Genomic DNA, 22370 nt, shown 5'->3' with positions numbered 1-22370 from the left:
AACTGCACGGTTTCTGCGCATGCTGTCGCCGGTCGTAACTGCACGGTTTCTGCGCGTGCTGTCGCCGGTCGTAACTGCACGGTTTCTGCGCGTGCTGTCGCCGGTCGTAACTGCACGGTTTCTGCGCGTGCTGTCGCCGGTCGTAACTGCACGGTTTCTGCGCGTGCTGTCGCCGGTCGTAACTGCACGGTTTCTGCGCATGCTGTCGCCGGTCGTAACTGCACGGTTTCTGCGCGTGCTGTCGCCGGTCGTAACTGCACGGTTTCTGCGCATGCTGTCGCCGGTCGTAACCGCACGGTTTCTGCGCGTGCTGTCGCCGGTCGTAACTGCACGGTTTCTGCGCGTGCTGTCGCCGGTCGTAACTGCACGGTTTCTGCGCATGCTGTCGCCGGTCGTAACTGCACGGTTTCTGCGCGTGCTGTCGCCGGTCGTAACTGCACGGTTTCTGCGCATGCTGTCGCCGGTCGTAACCGCACGGTTTCTGCGCGTGCTGTCGCCGGTCGTAACTGCACGGTTTCTGCGCATGCTGCTGCCGGTCGTAACTGCACGGTTTCTGCGCATGCTGTCGCCGGTCGTAACTGCACGGTTTCTGCGCATGCCGGGTGTAGCCGCGCGAGTGGGATCTGCTCTCTCCTCCTCTCGCGCTCCCAGCATTCCTCAGCCCACGCCGCCGCTGCCCGAAAACACACAGCCCGATTCAGAGCCCCCCCCCACGTCAGCGCTTCAGCGAAGACGATGATGGCGAGTCCCGCCCCTCCCCCCCCCTCCCCCTCCTCTGTGCGTTTCTCACTTTCCCAGTGCAGGGAGAGAAGGCTCCCTTGGTCAGACGTTGCCTTTCACTGCTTTCGCTGTTTTAAAAACAGACTGAAGAAGTGGTGTGAGAATGATCTCTAATTGTAGTGTGGGCCTCCGTTCTCTCTCTCTGCTGTGGACTCCTGTGAAAACGCCCTGCCTTCCCCATGGTCTCTCTGGTTCATTAATCTCAGGGTGGGGAATGCCCATGTACGCACATCACACAGTCTGCAGTTCACGACAGAGTAGAGGCGGGGTCGGGGTTCCCAGACTCCACCCCTTCACCATGGTGATGATGAAAGACTGACAGCTGTGTGATGCCATAACCAACCAACCATGCTGCACGGGCTGCATCTGCAGTTATAGACTTTCCATTACTAGCCCTTATCAAAATATGGTTCTGGATAAAAAAAGTCACAATATTATAAACCCCTTTCAAGGTCTTCGTGGTATTTTTTTGAGTGGTGTAGTCTGAGCACCGAACACAGAGCCTTCTGTTTTACGTGTTTTTAAACGGTTTTGTGGCTCTTGCTGTGTGAAAGGTACAGTGTGTGATTTCCCTCTGCATTGTTTTCCGTTTAAACAGCTGAGAATAAAGAGGAGCCGTGCGTTGGCCACTGCCAGAAGTGTTAAGGGAAACAGCTTGGCAACTTTTGAACTGAATCGGATCTTTTCAGAGTAATTTAATGCGCTGTAATAACAGAAGGTGGAGGTGACATTCCTGTGTCTGAACAGTTTCCACGCACGCACACACACACACACACACACATACTCTGGCAGAGATACAAAACACACACCCACATGCAGACATACAAAAATGCACACACATGTAAAACACACAGACATACAAAACATCAACGCACAAACACATACCAAACACAACACGCACACACACACACACACAGCTGGCGCACATGTGCAGTGTAAGGGTGAGCTGGGATCAGTAGATGCTCTGAAGCTCTCATTTTCTCTTTGGCTGTGGTCTGTGGAGGAGTCAGGGTAGATGAAAGAGGAGCTGATGAGCAGGGGGGTGGTCTGGGGGGGGTCTGGGGGGGGCAGCAGCATGTGCAGCCCCCTGAGGGCCAGACCACTCCAGTCATCAGAGGGGTCAAAACGCTGCGAGATTCCTTCACTGTTCCTTAACAGAGCTCCTCTTTGAACAGACTTTGTGCAAAAGCCACAGCTTCAGCTGTGTGTATATGGACAGTGATTAACCAAGGAGGTGTCACAGTCCGTTCCCCCCCCCCCCCCCCCCCCACACCCCCCCCAGGGCCGTCCTCATTGGCTCTGCAGATATGACACTGGAATTTTCCCAGCGTTGCTTGGTGTTATGCGCGAGACGCATTGCGCTCACGTGTGGGGCAGACGTACAGCCAGGTTTAAGGTCATATATCTGTCTCCTGCAAGCAAGGTTCGACTCCGACCGAAACCCCAGTGTATATGGTTCTCCCCTCTTTCTGCAAAAGGCTTAGCGTAGCTTAGCATATCTTAGCTTTACGTAACTTCGCTTAGCGTAGCAGCGAGCAGCAGCCATGCATGGAACAGAGAACGGTAGTGTTTCTGGGGACGGGTGGGGAGGTTTGGGGGGGGGGGCAACCTGATCCTCACCCTCAGATTTCCTCCCACAAGAGCACAGAACCAAATTACGTAAGACGTCCGGTGTCTGTATCATCAAATCTCTGCAATTTTTATCATTATTATTTTCTTGTAATAATAAAAGAATACAAAGGCTCCCTTTCATTCCGTCTTTATTAGACTGCATTCTCTGCTTTCATACTGCCCGTCTGTCCTTCCAGTCATTGTAAGGGATCCCACACGGAAGACTCTGCCAAACTCACCCCCCTGGATCCGCATGTTTATATCAGTTCATTTTTCTTGGGTGGTTCTCTGACGGTTGGGGGGGGGGAGGAGGAGTGGGGGGGGGGGGGGTGGTAGTTCACTTAGATGTCATCGCTCATAATAGTGACGTCTCGGGCTAGACATAACAGGGGAGCGTTCCAAGCGCCTCCGCTCCGCCCTGGAGAACGCGTTATTTATGCCTCTGCGTTTCGCTCCGGAGAGCGCGTTATTTACGCCCGTCCTGAGGTGGGTGCTATTTCGGTAACGGTCACGGCCAAGGCTTGGGGGGGGTTCGGGCATCGCAGCAGCTTTCGCTCCCGAAGGAGGTTGCGGGTTTTACTCCGGAGTCGTGAGCAGCCGCGTGGAGCGGTGGCAGAGCGTCCGGCCCCTTGCGTCAGGAGCTTAATGGGCCGCGCGGTGCTAAAGGAGGCGGAATGGCTGCGCTCACTAAAGGGATCGTGGGAGTTTTAAGCGCGCTGCCTGAAACTGCTGACGCTCTTCCCGGAGACGCGCCTCAGCGGCCTCTGTTTCACACCCTCGGGTGTGCTCCTGTTTACGTTCGGGCTGCACCTCCCTCCATTTGTGCTACTACTACTTACAGCGCTTATTCCAAAACACTGAAGAAAAAAACCACCATTTGCCCCCACAGTTATGAAATTTAAAAGACTGTTGGACCAGTATTGTAGCCTAGAACCTCATTTTTTGTTTCTGATTAAGTGCCAAATGGTCAGAGGAACAGATTTGTGCATTTAATGCCTAGCAACATTCCAATAAAGGCACTAAATTGTTTCAATTCATTGTACAGCACGTTGGACAACTTCTGATGTTTTAAAATGTGCTTTATAAATAAACTTGACTTGACAAGCAGCAGTTCCTGTTGACTCTTTAATTTTTCTTTAACTGTAAATATGAAGTTGAGCCTGTGCTGCTCCTTGCTCAGTGACAGACTTTCCTAAGAAGTTGAATGACTGAGCTTGCATGTGTCTGCCTAGAAACAGAGTGAACACTTAATAAGCGAGCATAACGCACCCCCCACCATGACGGAAAAGTGTTTCCTCCGAAAATAAAGCCCGGCCTCTGATGTTAAGGCGGATAATTTCGGGCTTGTTTTCAGATGTGCAGTTCTGCGGTTGTTGAACTTGCTGGAGCTTGTGTTTACCAAACCTTCCTTAGTAACTCAGCCATTCGGGAATGCTGGTATCCTTTTTTCTGTGCTGTTACTTTTCTAAGGGCCTCGGTAGGTGGAAATTTTGGGCAAGGGTTTGGAGGCACAGGCAGAGCAGGTTGCCTATAAATGCACAAGTTGCACCTTAGTGGGAGGGGCCTGAGAAAAGTGAGGAGAATCCATCAGGACTCTCAGCGAATCAGAGATTTGACAGATCCCAACATTCCAGGTGACTGGAGAACTGCAGCCAGATTAGTGCTGTATTTCTGGAGAGAAAATAGACTGTTGTTGTCCAGGGAACCATACAGGGAAGGCAGTTGGTTAAACTGGGCAGCCAGAGGAAGTATGCCAAGAAGTCAACAGAAGTGATGTCATCCCTTGATATGTCCTAGTATATCTGTTTTGGTTGGTAAGCTTGCACCTGAGAACAATCTGCATTTTCTAGGTAGATTTTAGAGCTGTGAGCTGTGAAGTTAATCTGTGTCTAGGCAGGGCGGCTCTAATCAAAGCTTCAAATGCTTATGGATTATTTTTCTGACAATGTAGAATGAATTCAAAGGTTACCTGGTATATATCTGCTGAAGGTTGTCGTGAGGTCATCCGTTTATTATTTTTCACAGAAGCCATGGATGCGGAAACCGTTGTTGGGGATCATTGACGTTGGCCGTTGAAATGTAACGATTTTACAATCTGCGCAGATTTATTTGCGTTGCGGCTGTACCACCGATCCGTTGCGGTCGTGACAGTTTAACGCTGCTGAAATATGTTCATCGACCGCGTCCCGCGACAACAGCGGCTGCGTTCCTGGCGGAATTCGAGTGCTCCTGAAGCGTTAAAACCCGCCAGCCTGCAGGGGCTGGAACAGGCCGTGCGTCTGAAAATTTGGGCGCGAGCCGCGAGAGCGCCAAAAAAATGCTTGAGCCGGCTGCTGAGAAATAAAGATGGCCGCCTGACGCGGGGTGCCTGTCTCCGAGAAGCGCCGGGGTGTCGTGATTCCCCTCTGACTCTTTTTCTGCCTGTGAGGTGTGAGCTGAACGTCTATCTGCAGCTCAGGGATTATGAGTGATGCCATGTTGAGATTGATCGCGAGACTGCAAAGCATTGGCCTCTTCCCACAGAAGGGTTCTACCTAGGGGACAGATTCGGTAATACGTCTTAAACCATTGAAGCCTTTTTTCAATCTGTTCTGGAATTTGAAAAAGAATACGTTGCGTTGGCTCAGAGTTTATGAAACAGAGAACGTGAACACTTCAAAGGTCAGGGAACTGCCTGATGAGTTGTGATTGGTCAGTGTGTCTGTGTGATACACTGAACCACACGCCCTCACTGAAGGCAGAAGGCTTGCCAGGCGGCGACCGTGCTCCTAAGCAGTCCATAGCGGACGGTGATGGATGAACCTCACTGGCTGACGCTGGTCCCATGGAGCCAGCTGATGACGTGAACCACAGACGTGTTCCTCTGTGAGGTCATCGATGACGTCATGCCTCTGCAGAAGCTCCTCCCCCCAGTGCTACTTTTTTTGCACAGTCATTTCTCTACGCTTTGAACCAGACCTGTCGTTAATAACACGAGCTCCTGGTGGGAAGAAACCGAACGGTGACCTCCCACACGGGCGGGCTGGGCGCAGCGAAGGCACCAGCCGAGGCATTCTGGGAAATGGCATAGGAGTTGCACCGCAGGAGTTCCGCAGTGGGCAAGATCCTAAGGGGCTGTTCCAGAGCACCAAGCCCCTCCTGCTGAACAGTTGCTATGGAAACATAGTCTTTTTTTCTCAGCTTGTTTTAGTGTTTTGTTTTCCAGCTAACTAATGTTCTTTTTTTTTGCTGGACTGTGTAGTGAGAGGTCAGGGATTGGCTGATTTGAAATTCCACGGATCATCACGTTTACAGGCCTCACATTCTCATTCTCCAGCAAATCCTTTACAGTTCCTCCTTCCCCTGACACGCCCCACCCTCTTTCCCTGTCCTTTCCCTCTCTCTCCCCTCTCCCCTTTCACCCCCCTCTCCCCTGCTCTTTCACACTGACTGCCTGTTCGGTTGTCTGTCACTTCAGGCAGTTTGCAGAGGTTATGGCCTCCAGCTTGTCCACAGTAATGAGAGAGAACCGAGCCTGAGTGTAATGTGTCGGTTAACCCTGTCAGTACCACAGCCAATGAGTGTCTCTTAACCCTGCCGGTATTACAGCTGCTGCTTGTCTGTTAACCCCGTCAGTACCACAGACATTGGGAGTTTAAGAACAAGGCAAAAAGCTAGTTGAACTTAGTTGAAAGCTGGCTGAAAATAAAATATTGAAGCTAAGTTTATACGGAAGCCAAGTTTGTACTGTAGCTAATGATTCTCTGTCTTGGACCGATGCCAGATTTCAAGTTATGTGCTATAGATAATTCATTCACATCAGTTGTTCAGTCATTATAAAAATGCAGTTTTTCTAGACTTTGAAAACCTTATGCACATACACGTGTATGTGCAGGCGCACACACACACACACACATACACATACACACACACACACACACACACACACACACACACACACTAGGTTGATCATGGTCTGGTCATTTAAATTCAGGTGTAATAGCTGTCGGTTGTTCGTCATTCTGCTTTTGTGAATTTTTTCCACAGGTTGTTTCAGTGATGTCAGTGATTGTAATTGTATCTGACAGTGTTATAAGGTTGATGCTAATTGTATCTGTCGGTGTTATAACATTGATGCTGATGGTGTCTGATGGTGTTGTAAGAATAATGCTAATTGTGTCTGATGGTGTTCAGAACCATGCTAATTGTGTCTGACCCTGTTATAACATTGATGGTAATTGTCTGATGGTCTTAGAAGAATGTAACTAATTGGTTCTAACACTGTTATAACTATGTTAATTGTGTCTGACAGTGTTATGAGAATGATGGTAGTTGCTAATTGCGTCTGTGGGAGCTAAAAGAACTGCGCTTCCTCGCCTGCCTGAGGGACTTCAGGCAGCTTCCTGGTGCAGTGTGTAATATCTACCAACAGAGGGAGTAGTGCGTACATCACACTGGCTCAGCAGCTATACACTCAAGGTTCAACTGCTGAGTGTAAAAATTGGATTCATATCAAATAAAAATTAAGGACAGTTGTACACTCCTCATGTTAACTATGCATTTTTATAGATGGTTATCTTTAAGAACATGTCAGTGTGCCTTTGCTTAGCAGGACGGAGTGTGGCACAGTGGGTAAGGAACTGCGCTTGTAACCGAAAGGTCGCAGGTTCGATTCCCAAGTAAGGACACTGCCGTTGTACCCTTGAGCAAGGTACTTAACCTGCATTGCTTCAGTATATATCCAGCTGTATAAATGGATACTATGTAAAAAGTTGTGTAAGTCGCTCTGGATAAGAGCGTCTGCTAAATGCCTGTAATGTAATCTGGGTTTTGCGGAAGTATTGCTACTGCAGTCTTGTATTGTAAAGGCCAGACTACAAATGTGACAAATCAGCTTGGAGGAGAATAACTGGTATTGTTACAACTCCTTTGCAAACGAAATGCACATGTGCACGTATACACACGCGCACACACACACACACTTTCAGTTTTGAGTGCGCCTGCACCCCTCTGAGCACTTTTGGTTCCGTTTGCGAGCGTTAGTCTGAGCCTCTCAGTCTTTCCCCGGGTTTCTCCAGACAGACACGGCCTCAGTCTGCAGATTTACGGCCGCCGGTGCGCGGAATGCTAAGGCCAGGCGTCTCGCTTCACTTGCGACTTAATGGCTTCGGCGTAGCTGCTGGAACGCCGAGCCGCGATCAGATCCCCCTATTTTTCTAGCCCATGAATCAATTGCATGATATTTAAATAGAGGCCATCGCAGCCATTAGCCCCCGTGCAGCAGATGGGTTTATTGCGCCAGTCGATTTTCACGGCTACGCTAAGTGTGATTGTGATTTAAATGGATTGGTTTATATTTGTTTGTCCTGAAATTAATACGACATAGGGGCGACATAGCTCAGGAGGTAAGACCGATTGTCTGGCAGTCGGAGGGTTGCCGGTTCAAACCCCGCCCTGGGCATGTCGAAGTGTCCTTGAGCAAGACACCTAACCCCTAACCCCTAACTGCTCTGGCGAATGAGAGGCATCAATTGTAAAGCGCTTTGGATAAAAGCGCTATATAAATGCAGTCCATTTACCATTTACCATTTAATACGATCTCGTTTCATCACCCGTGAGATTAGATCGGATTACAAATTGTGTATTTCCTGTTGTCTGTCCCCAAGGTGCGTTCAAATATGATTATTTTATTAGTTATGTTAATAAATATTTCATGCTGAAGGGTTGTTTTGAGCTGTTGCATTCTAATATGTACCACTTCACAGTGAGTTGTTTGCGCTTTAGTTTGACTCACTGATGATCACTGATGATTATAGCCAATGAAAAGTATTTTTCTCTCCATGTGGAAGCTCTGATTGGTTCAAATGAGTGATTTGTAGCTGACAGCTCCTCCCCTTGTAGGTTTTGCAAAGCCTTATTTCCCCTGTCACAGCTGACAGCTGTAACTTTAATATAGGATAATAAGTTTGGTATTGGATTGATAGTTTAAAGCCTTTGAAGAGTAGGTTTTCTGGAATGTTTTTTTCAAAATTCAGTCAGTGTTCTAGAATGTCATTACTTTCAATCGCTTGTAGTGATTGTTACATCAGCATTAGAATGTTCAGTTAAGAACCTTCTAATTTCATATTAGTGATCTTACACTTTAATGGGTCAAATAAAGGGATTGTCCTCAATGTTGCTTCTCAGCTGATTTGTAGATTTCTGGGGTCTTGCACCCATTGAGAATGTTTTAATTTGTAAAATGGCGACGGCCCGGTGAATGCGATTGTGTTGTTCGGAGGCCGAGAGACTGCGCAGTTGTTTGTGTTTTGACGTTGCCGGACGGCAGCGCTTCCTCTTTGTTATATGGAGCGCCATAAATTACCCATCATGCATCGGTGGGAGAGTGGCAAGGGGGCAGTAAACGCTCGCCGTCGACACTCACAGCGATTAAATAAAAAACGTGCGTGCGTGCGTGCGTGCGTGTTTGTGTGTGTGTGTGCGTGTGTGCGTGCGTGCGTGTGTGCGTGTGTGTGTGTGTGTGTGTGCGTGTGTGCGTGTTTGTGTGTGTTTGTGTGCGTGTGTGTGCGTGCGCGTGCGCGTTTGTGTGTGTGTGCGTGTGTTTGTGTGTGTGTGTGTATGTTTGTGTGTGTGTGTGTGTTTGTGTGTGTGTGTGTGTGTGCGTGTGCGTGTTTGTGTGCGTGTGCTTGTGCGTGCGTGTGTGCGTGCGTGGTGCGGTTTGTGTGCCGAACGTTTGATCATGGAAAGGCACTCTGGTTGAATTTCGTTGGGCGGTAGCACATCACACAGATGCGCTGTCTGGTCTCGTTCTTCAGGATGCGCGCAGTTGCCGAATGTTTGTTGTCACATTATCTCAGCTGTAAAAACCCGCTGTGTGTCTGGATACCGCTCCCCTCCCCGCCCCGCCCCCCACTCCGCTCCGTGCCCTAACCGCCACCCCACCCCCACCCCGTGTTCGTTACTCCGGCTCCCTGATCAGTCTCCCTCAGCCGCTCAAATCCGTTTCCTGCGGCGGCACAAATCTCCAGTGAAACGTGCTGCTCAGTCACGCTATTCTAAAACGCTTCCCCGCCCCTCCTGCTCGGGAGAAGCGGCGGTATTAAAGGTTAGCGGTGACAGAAAGCGTCTGCCGTGGGACGGCCGAGGCCACGCTCCCTCGGGTCCGGTCCCGCCTTCGGGGGGCAGGGGCTTCCCGGTAAAACCTCCCCCCCCCTCCCCCCGGTCTCCGTCGGACGCGCGCGGCTGATTGGTCGCTCGCCCTCCCTGGTTCACGGAGAGAGAAAAAGGGCTGAACCGTAGGGACCCTGTGTGCTGAAGCGCTGGGTGGGCAGAGAGCTCTGCTCCCGCTGTCTTTCTGACACACACACGCACGCACGCACACACACACACACACACAGAGCGACGGAGAGGGCTGACGGAAGGGAGGGAGGGAGCGAGGGATGAGTCGCGGCTGAGCGGACGAGCGGGACCCCCCCCACCCCTCGCGGAGACACCGCCGAGGATGAGTATGGTGCTGAGAGCCGACAGCATGCTGAGGAAGCTGGTCTGCAAGCGCATCTGCGCCCGTAAGCGGAGCCGCCGTGCAGACGGGGGGGTTTGGGGGGGGGGGGGGGGAGAAGTCGCCGGCGTGCCGCGAATCGTAAGCGTCGATCTATCGGGGCCCGCGGGGCTGGCCGCTGGAGTCTGGATCTGAGATTCGAGCGGGGGACTGTGGCGGGTCTGACTGGCGTCTGTGGAGACGCGCCCGGGCGCTCTGAACGGGAACAAAAGGTTTGCGGCGGCGCGACGTTAGCGGGTCGCGCCGAGGAGCGCTTTCTCTCCGGGGAGCTCAGCGCCGCTCCGTAGCCTCCTGTCGCGGCTTTGTGGCTTCGCCGCGCCGTTGCCGCGGACGGGGGGAGGGCGTGTCCGCCGAGCGGCGCAGACGGACGGCACGCGGCGTCTGGACCCTCTCTGAATAATTCATGCTCATTGGCCGCTGCCACGGCATGTTTCTGCGTCCCCGGTGTCCTGCTCGGCGTCGTGAACGCTCGTTCGCGCGGCGGCGCCTCCCCAGGAGGGGACGGAATTTCCTATCGGTTTGAACTCTGACCCCCGCTACTCTGTCATTAGCAAAAACAGGGAGGTACTTATTTAACAAACAGGAAATGCTGATGATGAGCCCATTTTAGCCATTTTAACCATTTTTCCAATTTGGGGAATATGAAAGAAAGTCATTTTGAAAAGAGCTTATTTATAGCTTCTTAGAAACATTATTCGTCGGTTTTTTCCAGAAATGTAATTCACGTTTCCCTTTTGAATGCTGCTGGAAGTGCATTTAACGCATGCTTTGTATTTTCGTAGCCAGAGGTCATGGAGGCGAAAAGCATAAAATCTCTGTCTCGCTCTCTCGCTCTCTCGCTCTCTCTCTCTCTCTTTCTCTTTCTCTTTCTCTCTCTCTCTCTCTCTCTCTCTTTCTCTTTCTCTCTCTCTCTCTCTCTCTCTCTTTCTCTCTCTCTGTCGCATCTCTCCTTCCGAAGACATTCCTTTTTCTATTCACGTGTCGCGGAGAGTGACGGCAGAACTCTGATCCGGGCGGGAGCGGCTCGGATTTGCGAAACGCTCCGAGGAAAATCCATCGCTGTTCGCACGCACGGCCGTGGAGATTCCCGACCAACGGCGTCCGGCCTTAGAGAGCGCCGTGCTCGTCCGCGTGCTGTTGCTAACGTGCTCGTCCGCGTGCCGTTGCTAACGTGCTCGTCTGCGTGCTGTTGCTAACGTGCTCGTCTGCGTGCCGTTGCTAACGTGCTCGTCTGCGTGCTGTTGCTAACGTGCTCGTCCGCGTGTCGTAGCTAACGTGCTCGTACGCTCTCCCGCAGAGAAGAACTTCGACGATGAGGACTCCGTGGACGGGGGCCGGTCCTCTTCCTCCAAGTCGGCCCCGGCAAGCGGCCGGAAGGTGGTGAGCATGGGCTCCATACGCCGGCCCGGCACGGCGGCGCCCAAGGGGACAGGTGAGCGCAGCTACCACCCCCGCCCCATCCGAAAAAAAATCTCGTTCACACACCCTCTCTCTACCCCTATGACTATGGGTCCACTGCAGTGTGTTCAGCTGGAGTTTGAACCTCTGGTTTAAATCAGAAGACCGCATAACTGCATTACAACTGGAACAGCTACTCAAAGCTTTGGAATGAGTGTTAGCTGCTCCAGTTGTTCTGTGGTCTAGAGGTTTAAACCTGAGGTTTAGCTGAACACACTGCAGTTGACCCTGTGTTTGTAAATCTGTACTATGGTATAAATGTACTGGCTTTACATGTCCTTGAGTTTCTTTTTTTACCATTGTTATCTATCAAGGCACTTCCTGACCCCAACACATTTAGTGTGTGCACCCCTCTAACCCCACCCCGCTCCCAACTCCCCATCACCATCTCCTACAAACCCCACAATTCCTCGCTGACATACATGAGGTGTATTAATACATATAAATGAAATCCATTTTTCTTTTACGGAGTGTGACAGAAGACCCATAAGGATGTTCGTGGAGACTGTCCATATATGTGTTGTTTCCGGTCTTGCTCTGTCATTGCCAGCTGAATAGTATCTGTAGTTTTTGGTATCATCCCTTCAAGCCACAGTTTATGTTGTTTTGCAGTAAAAGTGGCGGTGTAGAAATGTGTTTGAATGCTTGGATGTTGTTGCTGTGTATGTCCAAGTGAAATGCTCCACTGATGTCTGTGCGCTTGGTGCTCTCTGCTGCCCCCATAGGGAAAGAAGGCGCAAGTGCAGGGGCGGTGGACGAGGAAGACTTCATCCGCGCCTTTGAAGATGTGCCCACACTACAGGTATTCCCCCCTTTCCCCCCCCAATGCTGATCTACTGCTGTCTAGCTTTCATCCATGTTTATGACTGTGACATCATCCCCCCCCCCCCAGATTTACTCAAACAGGGAGCTGGAGGACGCCATGAGCAAGGTCCGTGAGGTTCTGTCTGACGACAAACACGACTGGGAGCACAGAATCGTTGCGGTAAGAACCACGGCCGCCATTTCCCCTCTGGTCCTGCACTTTCAGTGCATTGTGGGAAACCTTTGGTAATGTCATTAATGCAACCATGTGGACTGACTTAAGAAGATCTTGTACAGGCCAGTTAGTGTCAGATGGACTGATTTGATTGGTTTGGAATCAGGCTGACTGATATGATTGGTTTGGGATCAGATGGACTAATCTGATTGGTTTGGAATCAGATGGACTGATTTGATTGGTTTGGAATCAGACGGACTGATTTGATTGGTTTTCAGCGAATCGACTGGTTTGATTGTTTTGCGTCAGATGGACTGATTTGATTGTTTTGCAGTCGACGGACTGATTTGATTGGTTTGCATTAGAAGGACTGATCCGATCGGCTTGGTTTGCTTTGGCCCCCAGCTGAAGAAGGTGCGGTCTCTCCTCCTGGGGGGAGCGGTGGAGTTCGAGGGCTTCTTCCAGCAGCTGCGCCTCCTGGAGGCCTCCTTGAAGCTCTCGGCCAAGGACCTGCGCTCGCAGGTGGTGCGGGAGGCCTGCATCACGCTCGGGTAAGCTGGGCGGAGCTCCGTTTCACCCGCCGCCTGCTCGCCTGCGTAACGCTGGGGTTAGCTCGGCGGAGTCAGCGATGTGTAAAACAACTTCAGGGTCCTCGTTGGTGTCACCAGCCTGAACGGTGAATGACCGAGATGCAGATTCGGACAGCTGATTGAGTTGTGTTTGTTGAGTCGAGGTTTATTCACAGCAGCTTAGGCTTACCTGCCTGCCCACACCCAGAAACACTGGTACAAATGTACAGCTAACTAAACGGCACAGCCTTGCTTGTCACGTTCATCGTATTCAGCAGAAACCTCAGGGCTAGCCAAGGCCAAGCTAACATCTGGGCTATACATTCTTTGCATTCTGAAGACAAGCTATCATGTTTTTATCTGAGCGCGCTTCAGCAAGATAGGCTTTTACTGTTGGCACTTAAGCTGTCATCGCTGGAGAAAGACCTGTGGAGTGTCTTACGCGGTTTCTGAGGGAAAAGTGAGCTAGCTTAAAGACACACATCCCTGAGTCAAGCTCATTAGTAGTGCCTTTTTCTTTAAATAGTTTAATGCTTTCTGTAGATTGATACAGGGTAATGCTCTAATCTTGCATGAGCGCAGTTCACATTTGCAGAAGACCTATAAGTGGGGGGGGGATTCCTCATTAACAAAGAGATCTTCCCCTGGCCTGGTCTAACGAGGCGATCCCGAATGGAGCCCGGAGTCGTTAATTTGAGCTCGTGCGACCGTAACGAAGGCTTAACGAGGCGGAACTGCGCGCCGAGCGCGGCGGCGGTCGTAAAAGGGCGGCCCGCTGACGGACGCTAACGACGCCGTTTTTTACGGGGGAGGTCGCTCCGGCGGCCCGACGGCTTCGCGCGTGGGAAATGCCAAAGCCGGCCGGCGGCCCGACGGCGGGTTTGCCGACGTCAGAGATTTATTCCGAACGTTTGTCTTTTTTTCTTTCCGCAGCCACTTGTCCTCGGTCCTGGGGAACCGCTTCGACCACGGCGCGGAGAACATCATGCCCACGCTCCTCAACCTGGTGCCCAACAGCGCCAAGATCATGGCCACGTCCGGGATGGCCGCCATCCGCCTCATCATACGGGTGAGGAGCGTCCCGCGGAGAGCGCGGGCGCAGCGTTAGCACCCCTCGCGTTTCCGAAACGCCCTGGTCTGCATCTTTCAGCAGGTTTTCTTCTGTTGTTGATGTCCCAGAGCCTGTGTTAGACTCACGGTTACAATAAAGGGGTGTGGAGCATGTTTTTGGTGACACACTTTCTAAAAGACGACCTGCTGTGTTTTTAGGGGATGCTCAGTGATGTCGTGAATGTCTGGGCTGCACACGGCTCCCTGAAGGAGATGGATGAAATGATATTGTATTCATAATCTGATATCACTGTAGCGGTCTGTTAGCATTTTTCCATGCATGGTTGCTTGTCTGTTTGCTGAGTTGGCACAGTCCTTTCATACGCTGTCGTCAGTTGGTTGGTTAACCCCGTGCAGGACGTCAGATGGGTCACAAACGAATCGGGTGTCCGTAGCCTCAGGCCCCACGCTGGGATTTATCAGGGGTTAAGGGTTGACGGGGCACATGCCGTCCTCACGGTTCTCCCAAGTGGGACAGAGGGACAGAGTGGCCCGGTAGCCTAACTTCCAGCGATGTGTAACAACCTCCCTCTCTCTCTCCCGCCAGCACACTCACTACCCACGCCTGATCCCCATCATGACCAGCAACTGCACCTCCAAATCTGTGGCAGTCAGAAGGTAACTTAATGTAACTGTTTGAGGTTCTTTTGTGTTACTTATATGAGGCAGTTGGGTGTTATTGTTTGTTCTGGGAAACATCAGTACTGAGGCTGTCTGTCTGTCCTGTGGCTGTCTATCTGTACTGAGGCTCTCTCTCTGCTCTCAGGCGCTGTTATGAGTTCCTGGACCTGCTGCTGCAGGAGTGGCAGACGCACTCGCTGGAGAGGTGAGATCGCCGTGTCACTCCGTACTGCCACGCCCCCCTGTACCGAACCCCCGTCTCCTCTGCCTTTAAGAGGCACTGAAAAAATACACCCAGGGAGCGTGTTTGGGTGGGCATGGCAAGCCTTTATGAACCTTTACCACCATGTCCCGATCCTCTCAGCCTTTAAAAGGCTGTTGGTCTCATGTAATGACCAGCACCCCCTCCCCCCACCAATTCTGTACCCACGGATGAGCCCGGAAATATCAGACTGCTGTTCCAACACTTCTGCCCCCGATGCTTGCATTCTCCGAGCGGAATAAGTGCTGTCGGGGCGCTACGCTAAATGGGGCACCGGCTCAGCGGGCGAGCAATGAGCCCTCGCGGCTCAGATTGATGAGAGAGGGGCAGGCCGGCCAAGCTAGTCAGCGATGCGTCCCGAGGAGGTTTCCATGGAAACCCGCCAGAGACCCTTTAAAAGCGCGCCGCGCGGCCGCTCCCCCCGCCAGAGCCGGATCGCGGTGCGGAAGCGTCCGGAACTGCCCGCGCCGTGCCGCAGCTCTGAAGCCGGGGCGTCCTGTAGGGAAAAAGAGGGGCGTCGGGACGGGACGGGACGGGTCGGGTTCGGTTCCTCAGCGATGTTTCCTTGCTGTCCCAGGCACGTGGCGGTTCTGACCGAAACCATCAAGAAGGGGATCCACGATGCCGACTCGGAGGCCCGGTCCGTGGCCCGGAAGTGAGTCCCTTTCTTTCCATTTATTTGTTGTACAAAAAAATTTTTTTTTGGACGTTAAAATAAGTTTGGAGTTTCTCTTAGGAAAAGGATCGGTGAGGTCCTGGGTGATTAAATGCACAGTTGTTATTTAGCTTTCAGTCATGAACTATTTTCTCCATTTCTGTACCGAGCATTTTTTTATTTGGGGTGCTTTCAGGCAGCTGCTAATTTTCCTAATTGGGGGTAATAAGGAGTGTAGTTTGTGACTCAGCTGGCCCCTCCCCCTTGCTGCCTGCAGGTGCTACTGGGGTTTCCATGGACACTTCAGCAGGGAGGCGGAGCACCTGTTCCAGGCCCTGGAGTCGTCCTATCAGAAGGCCCTGCAGTCTCACCTGAAGAGCTCCGACAGCATTGTGTCCCTGCCTCAGTCTGACCGCTCCTCCTCCAGCTCCCAGGAGAGCCTAAAGTGAGACCCCGCCCCTCACCTGCACCGCCCCGCCCCGCCCCACATCAAACCCCTCCCGTCCGCCTCCCACCCCTCCCTCTCCCCCAGCTATAGCCCAAGTGTAGCTGCAGCTTGCTGTTTGTGTTTTATGTGATCAGATTGTGCTCCTGCTCATTAAAGCCTCTTGTGTCATGTCTATGCTGAAGGTTAGCATGCTTGCAGCATTGGCATGCCCACAGTCTTAATGTGCTCAGTGTTGGTGTGCTCAGTGTTAGCGTGCTCACAGCGTCAGAGTGCTAACAGTGTTAATGTGCTCACAGGGTTAGCACAGTGTTAGTGTGCTCACAGGGTTAGCACAGTGTTAGTGTGCTCACAGCGTCAGAGTGCTAACAGTGTTAATGTGCTCACAGGGTTAGCACAGTGTTAGCGTGCTCACAGCGTCAGAGTGCTAACAGTGTTAATGTGCTCACAGGGTTAGCACAGTGTTAGTGTGCTCACAGCGTCAGAGTGCTAACAGTGTTAATGTGCTCACAGGGTTAGCACAGTGTTAGTGTGCTCACAGCGTCAGAGTGCTAACAGTGTTAATGTGCTCACAGGGTTAGCACAGTGTTAGTGTGCTCACAGCGTCAGAGTGCTAACAGTGTTAATGTGCTCACAGTGATACGTTCTTGTAGCGTTGGTGTACTCAGTGTTAACGTGTCATGCCATGGTGTTAGTGTGCTTAGTGTTAGCGTCCTCCCTGTGTTAGCGTGCTCGCAGTCTTAGCGTGCTCATAGTGTTAGCGTGCTCGCAGTCTTAGCGTGCTCATAGTGTTAGCGAGCTCGCAGTCTTAGCGTGCTCATAGTGTTAGCGTGCTCGCAGTCTTAGCGTGCTCATAGTGTTAGCGTGCTCGCAGTCTTAGCGTGCTCATAGTGTTAGCGTGCTCGCAGTCTTAGCGTGCTCATAGTGTTAGCGTGCTCGCAGTCTTAGCGTGCTCATAGTGTTAGCATGCTCGCAGTCTTAGCGTGCTCATAGTGTTAGCGTGCTCGCAGTCTTAGCGTGCTCATAGTGTTAGCGAGCTCGCAGTCTTAGCGTGCTCATAGTGTTAGCGTGCTCGCAGTCTTAGCGTGCTCATAGTGTTAGCGTGCTCGCAGTCTTAGCGTGCTCATAGTGTTAGCGTGCTCGCAGTCTTAGCGTGCTCATAGTGTTAGCATGCTCGCAGTCTTAGCGTGCTCATAGTGTTAGCGTGCTCGCAGTCTTAGCATGCTCATAGTGTTAGCGAGCTCGCAGTCTTAGCGTGCTCATAGTGTTAGCGTGCTCGCAGTCTTAGCGTGCTCATAGTGTTAGCGAGCTCGCAGTCTTAGCGTGCTCATAGTGTTAGCGAGCTCGCAGTCTTAGCGTGCTCATAGTGTTAGCATGTGCATTGGCACCGTAAACAGCCCTTTAAAGAGCTGTAAAGGGCGAGATGTGAAGCTCATTCACACAGCGGTGATAAATCTGTGGCATCCGTCCAGCCCTTCACCGTACAGAACAGAACAGCACCGTGATAAACAGCCACATTAGGGCGAAACCGTGGTCAAATTCCAGCGCTAAGGGGCGGGGGCAGGCGTGCGGGGGACGGGGAGACGGTTAACGAAGGAGGAGAACCCCCCCTGCGTCCGCGGGGAGCGTTTATCGACCCCGCGCCGGAAGGGCGGCTAATCTCCCCCCCCGACGCACCGCTTCGCCGCCGGCATCGCCGTAACGACCGCAGACTCGAAGGCCTCTGGGACGTTCGCGGGCTTTCGGCGGCCGCCGGCGAGCCCTTCGGTCACAGTTAAAGCCCTCTCCCCCCGTTCAGCTGGCGTGTGATCTCATATCTTTCTGAAAACCGCCATGCGGCGTCCTCGGCTGTTCGGCGGTAAGACCACGGTGTCTGACTGCTTGAGCACGGGTCCGATGAGGGCCGATCCGTCTTCTTTGTTTTAACGGTGACCTGGACGGCCGGCCTCCCGCAGAGGGGTGAGCGTGTGCTGCTGACTTCAGCTGACTGATGCGTGCGTCTGCTTAATGGATCCCCTCTGACCGCCGGCCGGTGACCTCATACCCGACTGGAACGGCGTGTCTTCCGTGGGGTGTTACTCTCGGTCGGTAAATGTGCGGGCGGAGAGCCCTGCTCCTGTGCGGACGGCCCCTCCCCCCCCATTCCGGGTGCTTCTACAGGGGTGTGGCGTAGCGCCTTTTCAGATGCGCTCAGGCAGTGCTTCTGCTTTCATTCCAGTATGCAGGAAATCTCCCGCGGTACATTAAGGGTTTTTATTAAGCGTATTTATAAATATCAGTTTCCGTAATTATGCTGGGTTCGACAAATGAGTTCTGCTTCTGGAAAGGTCAGGCTGGAAAATGTCACAGAAATTCAGAGGCGTGTGGGCTTCAAGCTTCAGTAGGTCCCCCTGAGAAGGGTTGCCAGAGTGTTCGTTTTTAAATCTGTGTGGTATTTCTTAGCTTATGAGTGAAGAGCTCTAATGCTTTCATTTGAAATCGACAGACCTGCACAGCCTAGTCCCTGTGAGAGAGGAAGAGTGACTGTGCAGGACTGCTCCCCCCCACCCCCCACCCCTCCGTCCCCCAAGTATATTCTCCTGTCGCAGCTTTCCCCCCTCCCCACACCACTTCACATCTCTACATACACATCTTTACATGCCAGTGCTGCAGGCTGGATGTTCCACCATGGAGTGTGTGCGTGTGCGCGCGCGTGTGTGTGTGTGTGTGGTGTGTGCTCTCGTGTGTGTGCGTGCGTGTGTGTCCGAGGACGAGACAGTTTGAAGTTTTTCCCCAGTGTGATGTTCTGTTCCTCTCTCCACAGTCGTCCCCTGTCGGCCAAGAGTCACATTGGAAGCAGCATAAGCCGAAGTAAGGACCAGGCAGTGCAATCTTTCGGTCAGAGATTTAAAAGAGTCATATCCCCAGGGCCACTGCTGAACAGGCTGGCAGAACGCATTGATTTTCAAATCTGTTTTTTAAAACGTAAAACACGTCCCCGCATGCAGTGTATACAGTCATATAAATGTTGAGTAGGATGTGGGTAAATTGTAACAGAGGCTGCCTCAGTGTAGCCTGGTTCTGTGTTTGACATGTGTGTGTTGTATGAAGGATGGTTTTTCTAACCCCTGCCCCCTCCCCACCCCTCTCAAAGCCAAAGGGGTGGCCCCCCGGGTCTCGTCCACCCCCGGCTCCCTCCAGCGCTCCCGCAGCGACATCGACGTCAACGCCGCCGCCAGCGCCAAGCACAGGATGACGGCCGTGCCCTCGGCCTCGCCCTTCAGCTCGGCCGCCGCCCTCCCCCCGGGGTCCTACGCCTCTTTAGGTAACGCCGCCCCTCCTCCCACAGCCCCTCCACAGACAGTGCGAGGGTGCCATTAATCTCCCTTTAGTTCACGTTTTAATTAAAGATGAAAAAATGTGAAAATTGCTGGCTTTTACGGTCCGATCGGGACATTAATAAAACCTGACAGCCTCCTCGGTCCCCATTAAACTGTGCAATGGGGAGGAACAGGTGATGGGCTTTATCGCTGATAAGCGCTTCGACACTTTTTCTGGGTGTTTACCCTAATTTATCGTTTAGGACAACAGTCTTTCGGGCTGCTCGGGAAGATAAAGCCTCTTTTAAAGGCATACTATGCAGGATTTTTACCTTGAATATATTTATGAAATAGCGATGCTACTTCGCACTTTCGCTGAATTCATGCACCGTTACCTGTGTTTGTTATTCTGAAATGTGTTTAGGACGTTTCTGGGTGTGGTGCTGTTTTCTTTGTGGGGATGGGTGCAGTGCTAGCTAACGAAGAAGTCCACATACAGTGAACCAAAAAGACAAGCTGACAGGGCTTGTTAATGAACTAGTTAACCTTGGAATTGCTTTTCCTCAGTGGCATTAATTGCAGTTCACCAAGGGGCCTAAAAGTGACGCGGAGTTGGCTTGTTTTCTGTTTGAACTGTACTGTTAATAACGTTACTGACTATGTGAAGCTGGCAGCAAGAAGGTCTTCCATGGCGTGTGAAGAAGGAGACTTCCTTGATTGTAAACACAAGCTAAGAAATCCTGCATAGTATGCCTTTAGTTTACCATTTCTTTGCTACACTGTTCAGTTAAACCATGAAGGAAATTGTATTTTAAGATGAATTTGTGAGAACTACACTACACTGGGTAACAGTGAAGTCAGACTTGGGTTTTAAATTGGCAACACTTTTTGCTAGTTTCAAGGTTTGATATTCATGTTGTTTCTGTTTTAGTTCACTTCATTTTATGCCACTAACTTGTCTTATGAACTCACGTTGACTAAAGGAAGCACATAACTCGCCTCTCACCAAATCTGCAAATAACTCAGGGCTTGCATTCAGCCAACATTTGTGCTAAACTTTGTCTTCCAAATAAACTTGCACTTTTTTCACGAACACAGTTTGTCGAGTTAGTTTTAGCGATCGCTGAACTCGACGAACTCGTTTGTGAAGAAAAACAGAACGATTCCTCGCTTTTAATTGTCATGGTCGGATGTTGACTGAATCCCGGCCTGTGTTGTAGTGAAGCTCATTTCCTCTGCCCCCCACCCCCCCCACACACTGCTCTTGGCTTATGGGTACTAATTCTTCCTGTTGTGCCTCTCCTTCCCGCCCCCACACTGTTCCCCGCTCCGCTGCTTTTGATTTTTGCCCAAAGACGGCACGTCGGGTAGACCCGAGGGTAAGCGTACGTGTTTGTCTGACTGGTCTGTGGAGGATCCCCCTCCGCCCATCCTCGCCCCCCGCCTCGGTCTGTGTTCGCCGCTCACCCGGCGCTCATCCGTAGAACTCTGCATGGACTTGTCTGCATGGTGTCGACCCCACCCCCCCCCCCCCACACGAGCGCCCTCCCCGAATTATCAGTGTCTCCGGCGCCGAAATTCCCCCCTCCGCCTGTACGGTCTGCCCCGGCTTCGGCGGTCAGGTTCCACTTTTCGGACCGTACTTCATACTTCCTGTCCTGTTCTCCCAACGTGCAGTGCGGTTCCACTTTATGTTGACGTCCATAATAGCGTTAGCCCCTGGGGTACTGTGTTAACCTGTGGAAATGTTCGTTGGATCTGATTGTGCCCTGACACAGTTTTGTTGTAAAATCATGAGTGAATTCTTTGTGATCTTCTCTGTTTCAGTGGTTTTCATTTGTTTGTGTATGTTTGCTATCTGTCTGTGGGTGTCCTGATAATGCAGCTGTTCCTGATGTTGGAGAGTCATCCAAATACAAGCTTTCAGGGGTCCGGTGGAGGCCCCAGCTTTGTGGGGTCCCGTGGGGGATCCCCAGCTTTGTGGGGTCCTTTGGGGGATCCCCAGCTTTGTGGGGTCCTGTGGGGGTCCCCAGCTTTTTGGGGTGCTGAGAGAAGCAGCTCTCTCTGCGGCTGTGAGGAGAAATGTCGGCTCTTTGTCAGTGCAGAATCGATTCCACAGACGGCACAGTCAGCAGACCTCATGTCAGATCACACACGCTTCTGAGGGACTTTAGCTGTGCTGTCTCTGTGCTACACACTGACTTTAGCTTCTTTTTTGGGCTGTGCGATGGTCCTTTTACACATAATAGATTGTGTAAATGTTGCTGCGAATTTCAGATGGGACACATTTCACTGCTGGCCTCCGAGCAGTGTTGAAAACATAGAGCACCCTGGTCAGTGGAGAGCAGTGCTTGCAGTAGTGTATTCACTTGTGTGTGAGGCTGTGTTCTGTGCAGGCAGTGTAATGGACCCCTATGAGGGTCCTCGGTTTGAAAAGCCACTGCTGTTTTTCCTGCTGCCGTTTCCCCCAGGCGTCATAGCTGCCTGTCATCGTGTTTCCGCTGACTAGAGCCCTCTTAGAGAACACTGTCGGTGCGATCTGCCATTTTGTTTTAGAGTAAAATCAGAAAAGCCCCCTCAATTTTTACAGTGTCTTTTCTTTCTGTATATTGGATGGGGTTGGTGCTGTAATGTTTTCTAGGCAGCCGTCCTCCACCATAGGGACTTAGAAGCCTTACTGCTTACCCATTTACTCCAAACTGTACAGGTTAACCGAGTCTGTTCAAGTTAGCAGCCTAATCACAGGAGCATGAGCATTGCGCCCTCCCATGGTGAAAACTAGTCATTTCCAATGTGGGCATGTAATAAGGGTGAGTTTGTTTGATAGTAACAGGAGTGTGTATGTTTTGCCTAGATGTGAACAAGGTTCAACTGATGTGTTTACAGATTGCAGCAATGTGTTTAATGGCTTTGTTTTCAGAACATCTGTTGCAAAACGAAACATTTTTTGGGGGTATTTTTTTTAACCTGAGTATCACACACAAATTCACAGACAAAACAAGCGTGACAGCTGTGTCTGAGAATTGGGAACACTGCCGAAATTG

The 22370-nt window shown here is 51.5% G+C and overlaps 1 protein-coding gene across 33 annotated transcripts in view; it reads left to right on the top strand.

Annotated features, from left to right (window-relative positions):
• The window catches only part of clasp1a (cytoplasmic linker associated protein 1a), an 87516-nt gene that overhangs the window by 34976 nt on the left and 30170 nt on the right, over positions 1-22370 (top strand). For 23 of the 33 annotated variants that reach the window (XM_035409980.1, XM_035409978.1, XM_035409969.1 and 20 more), the window contains 12 exons: positions 11226-11360; positions 12112-12188; positions 12279-12371; positions 12771-12916; positions 13868-14003; positions 14592-14662; positions 14811-14870; positions 15505-15582; positions 15860-16027; positions 18831-18877; positions 19161-19331; positions 20682-20705. In XM_035409980.1, coding sequence (XP_035265871.1) covers positions 11226-11360; positions 12112-12188; positions 12279-12371; positions 12771-12916; positions 13868-14003; positions 14592-14662; positions 14811-14870; positions 15505-15582; positions 15860-16027; positions 18831-18877; positions 19161-19331; positions 20682-20705 — 1206 coding nt within the window. Of the gene's footprint in view, positions 1-9769; positions 9936-11225; positions 11361-12111; positions 12189-12278; positions 12372-12770; positions 12917-13867; positions 14004-14591; positions 14663-14810; positions 14871-15504; positions 15583-15859; positions 16028-18830; positions 18878-19160; positions 19332-20681; positions 20706-22370 lie in introns of those variants that run through there. The other 10 variants (XM_035409981.1, XM_035409979.1, XM_035409958.1 and 7 more) reach the window with 3 other exon arrangements.

This window comes from Anguilla anguilla, chromosome 3 (genome assembly GCF_013347855.1).
Source record: "Anguilla anguilla isolate fAngAng1 chromosome 3, fAngAng1.pri, whole genome shotgun sequence".
NCBI classification, from domain to species: Eukaryota; Metazoa; Chordata; class Actinopteri; order Anguilliformes; family Anguillidae; genus Anguilla; species Anguilla anguilla.
This window is presented reverse-complemented; position numbering and strand designations above follow the sequence as displayed.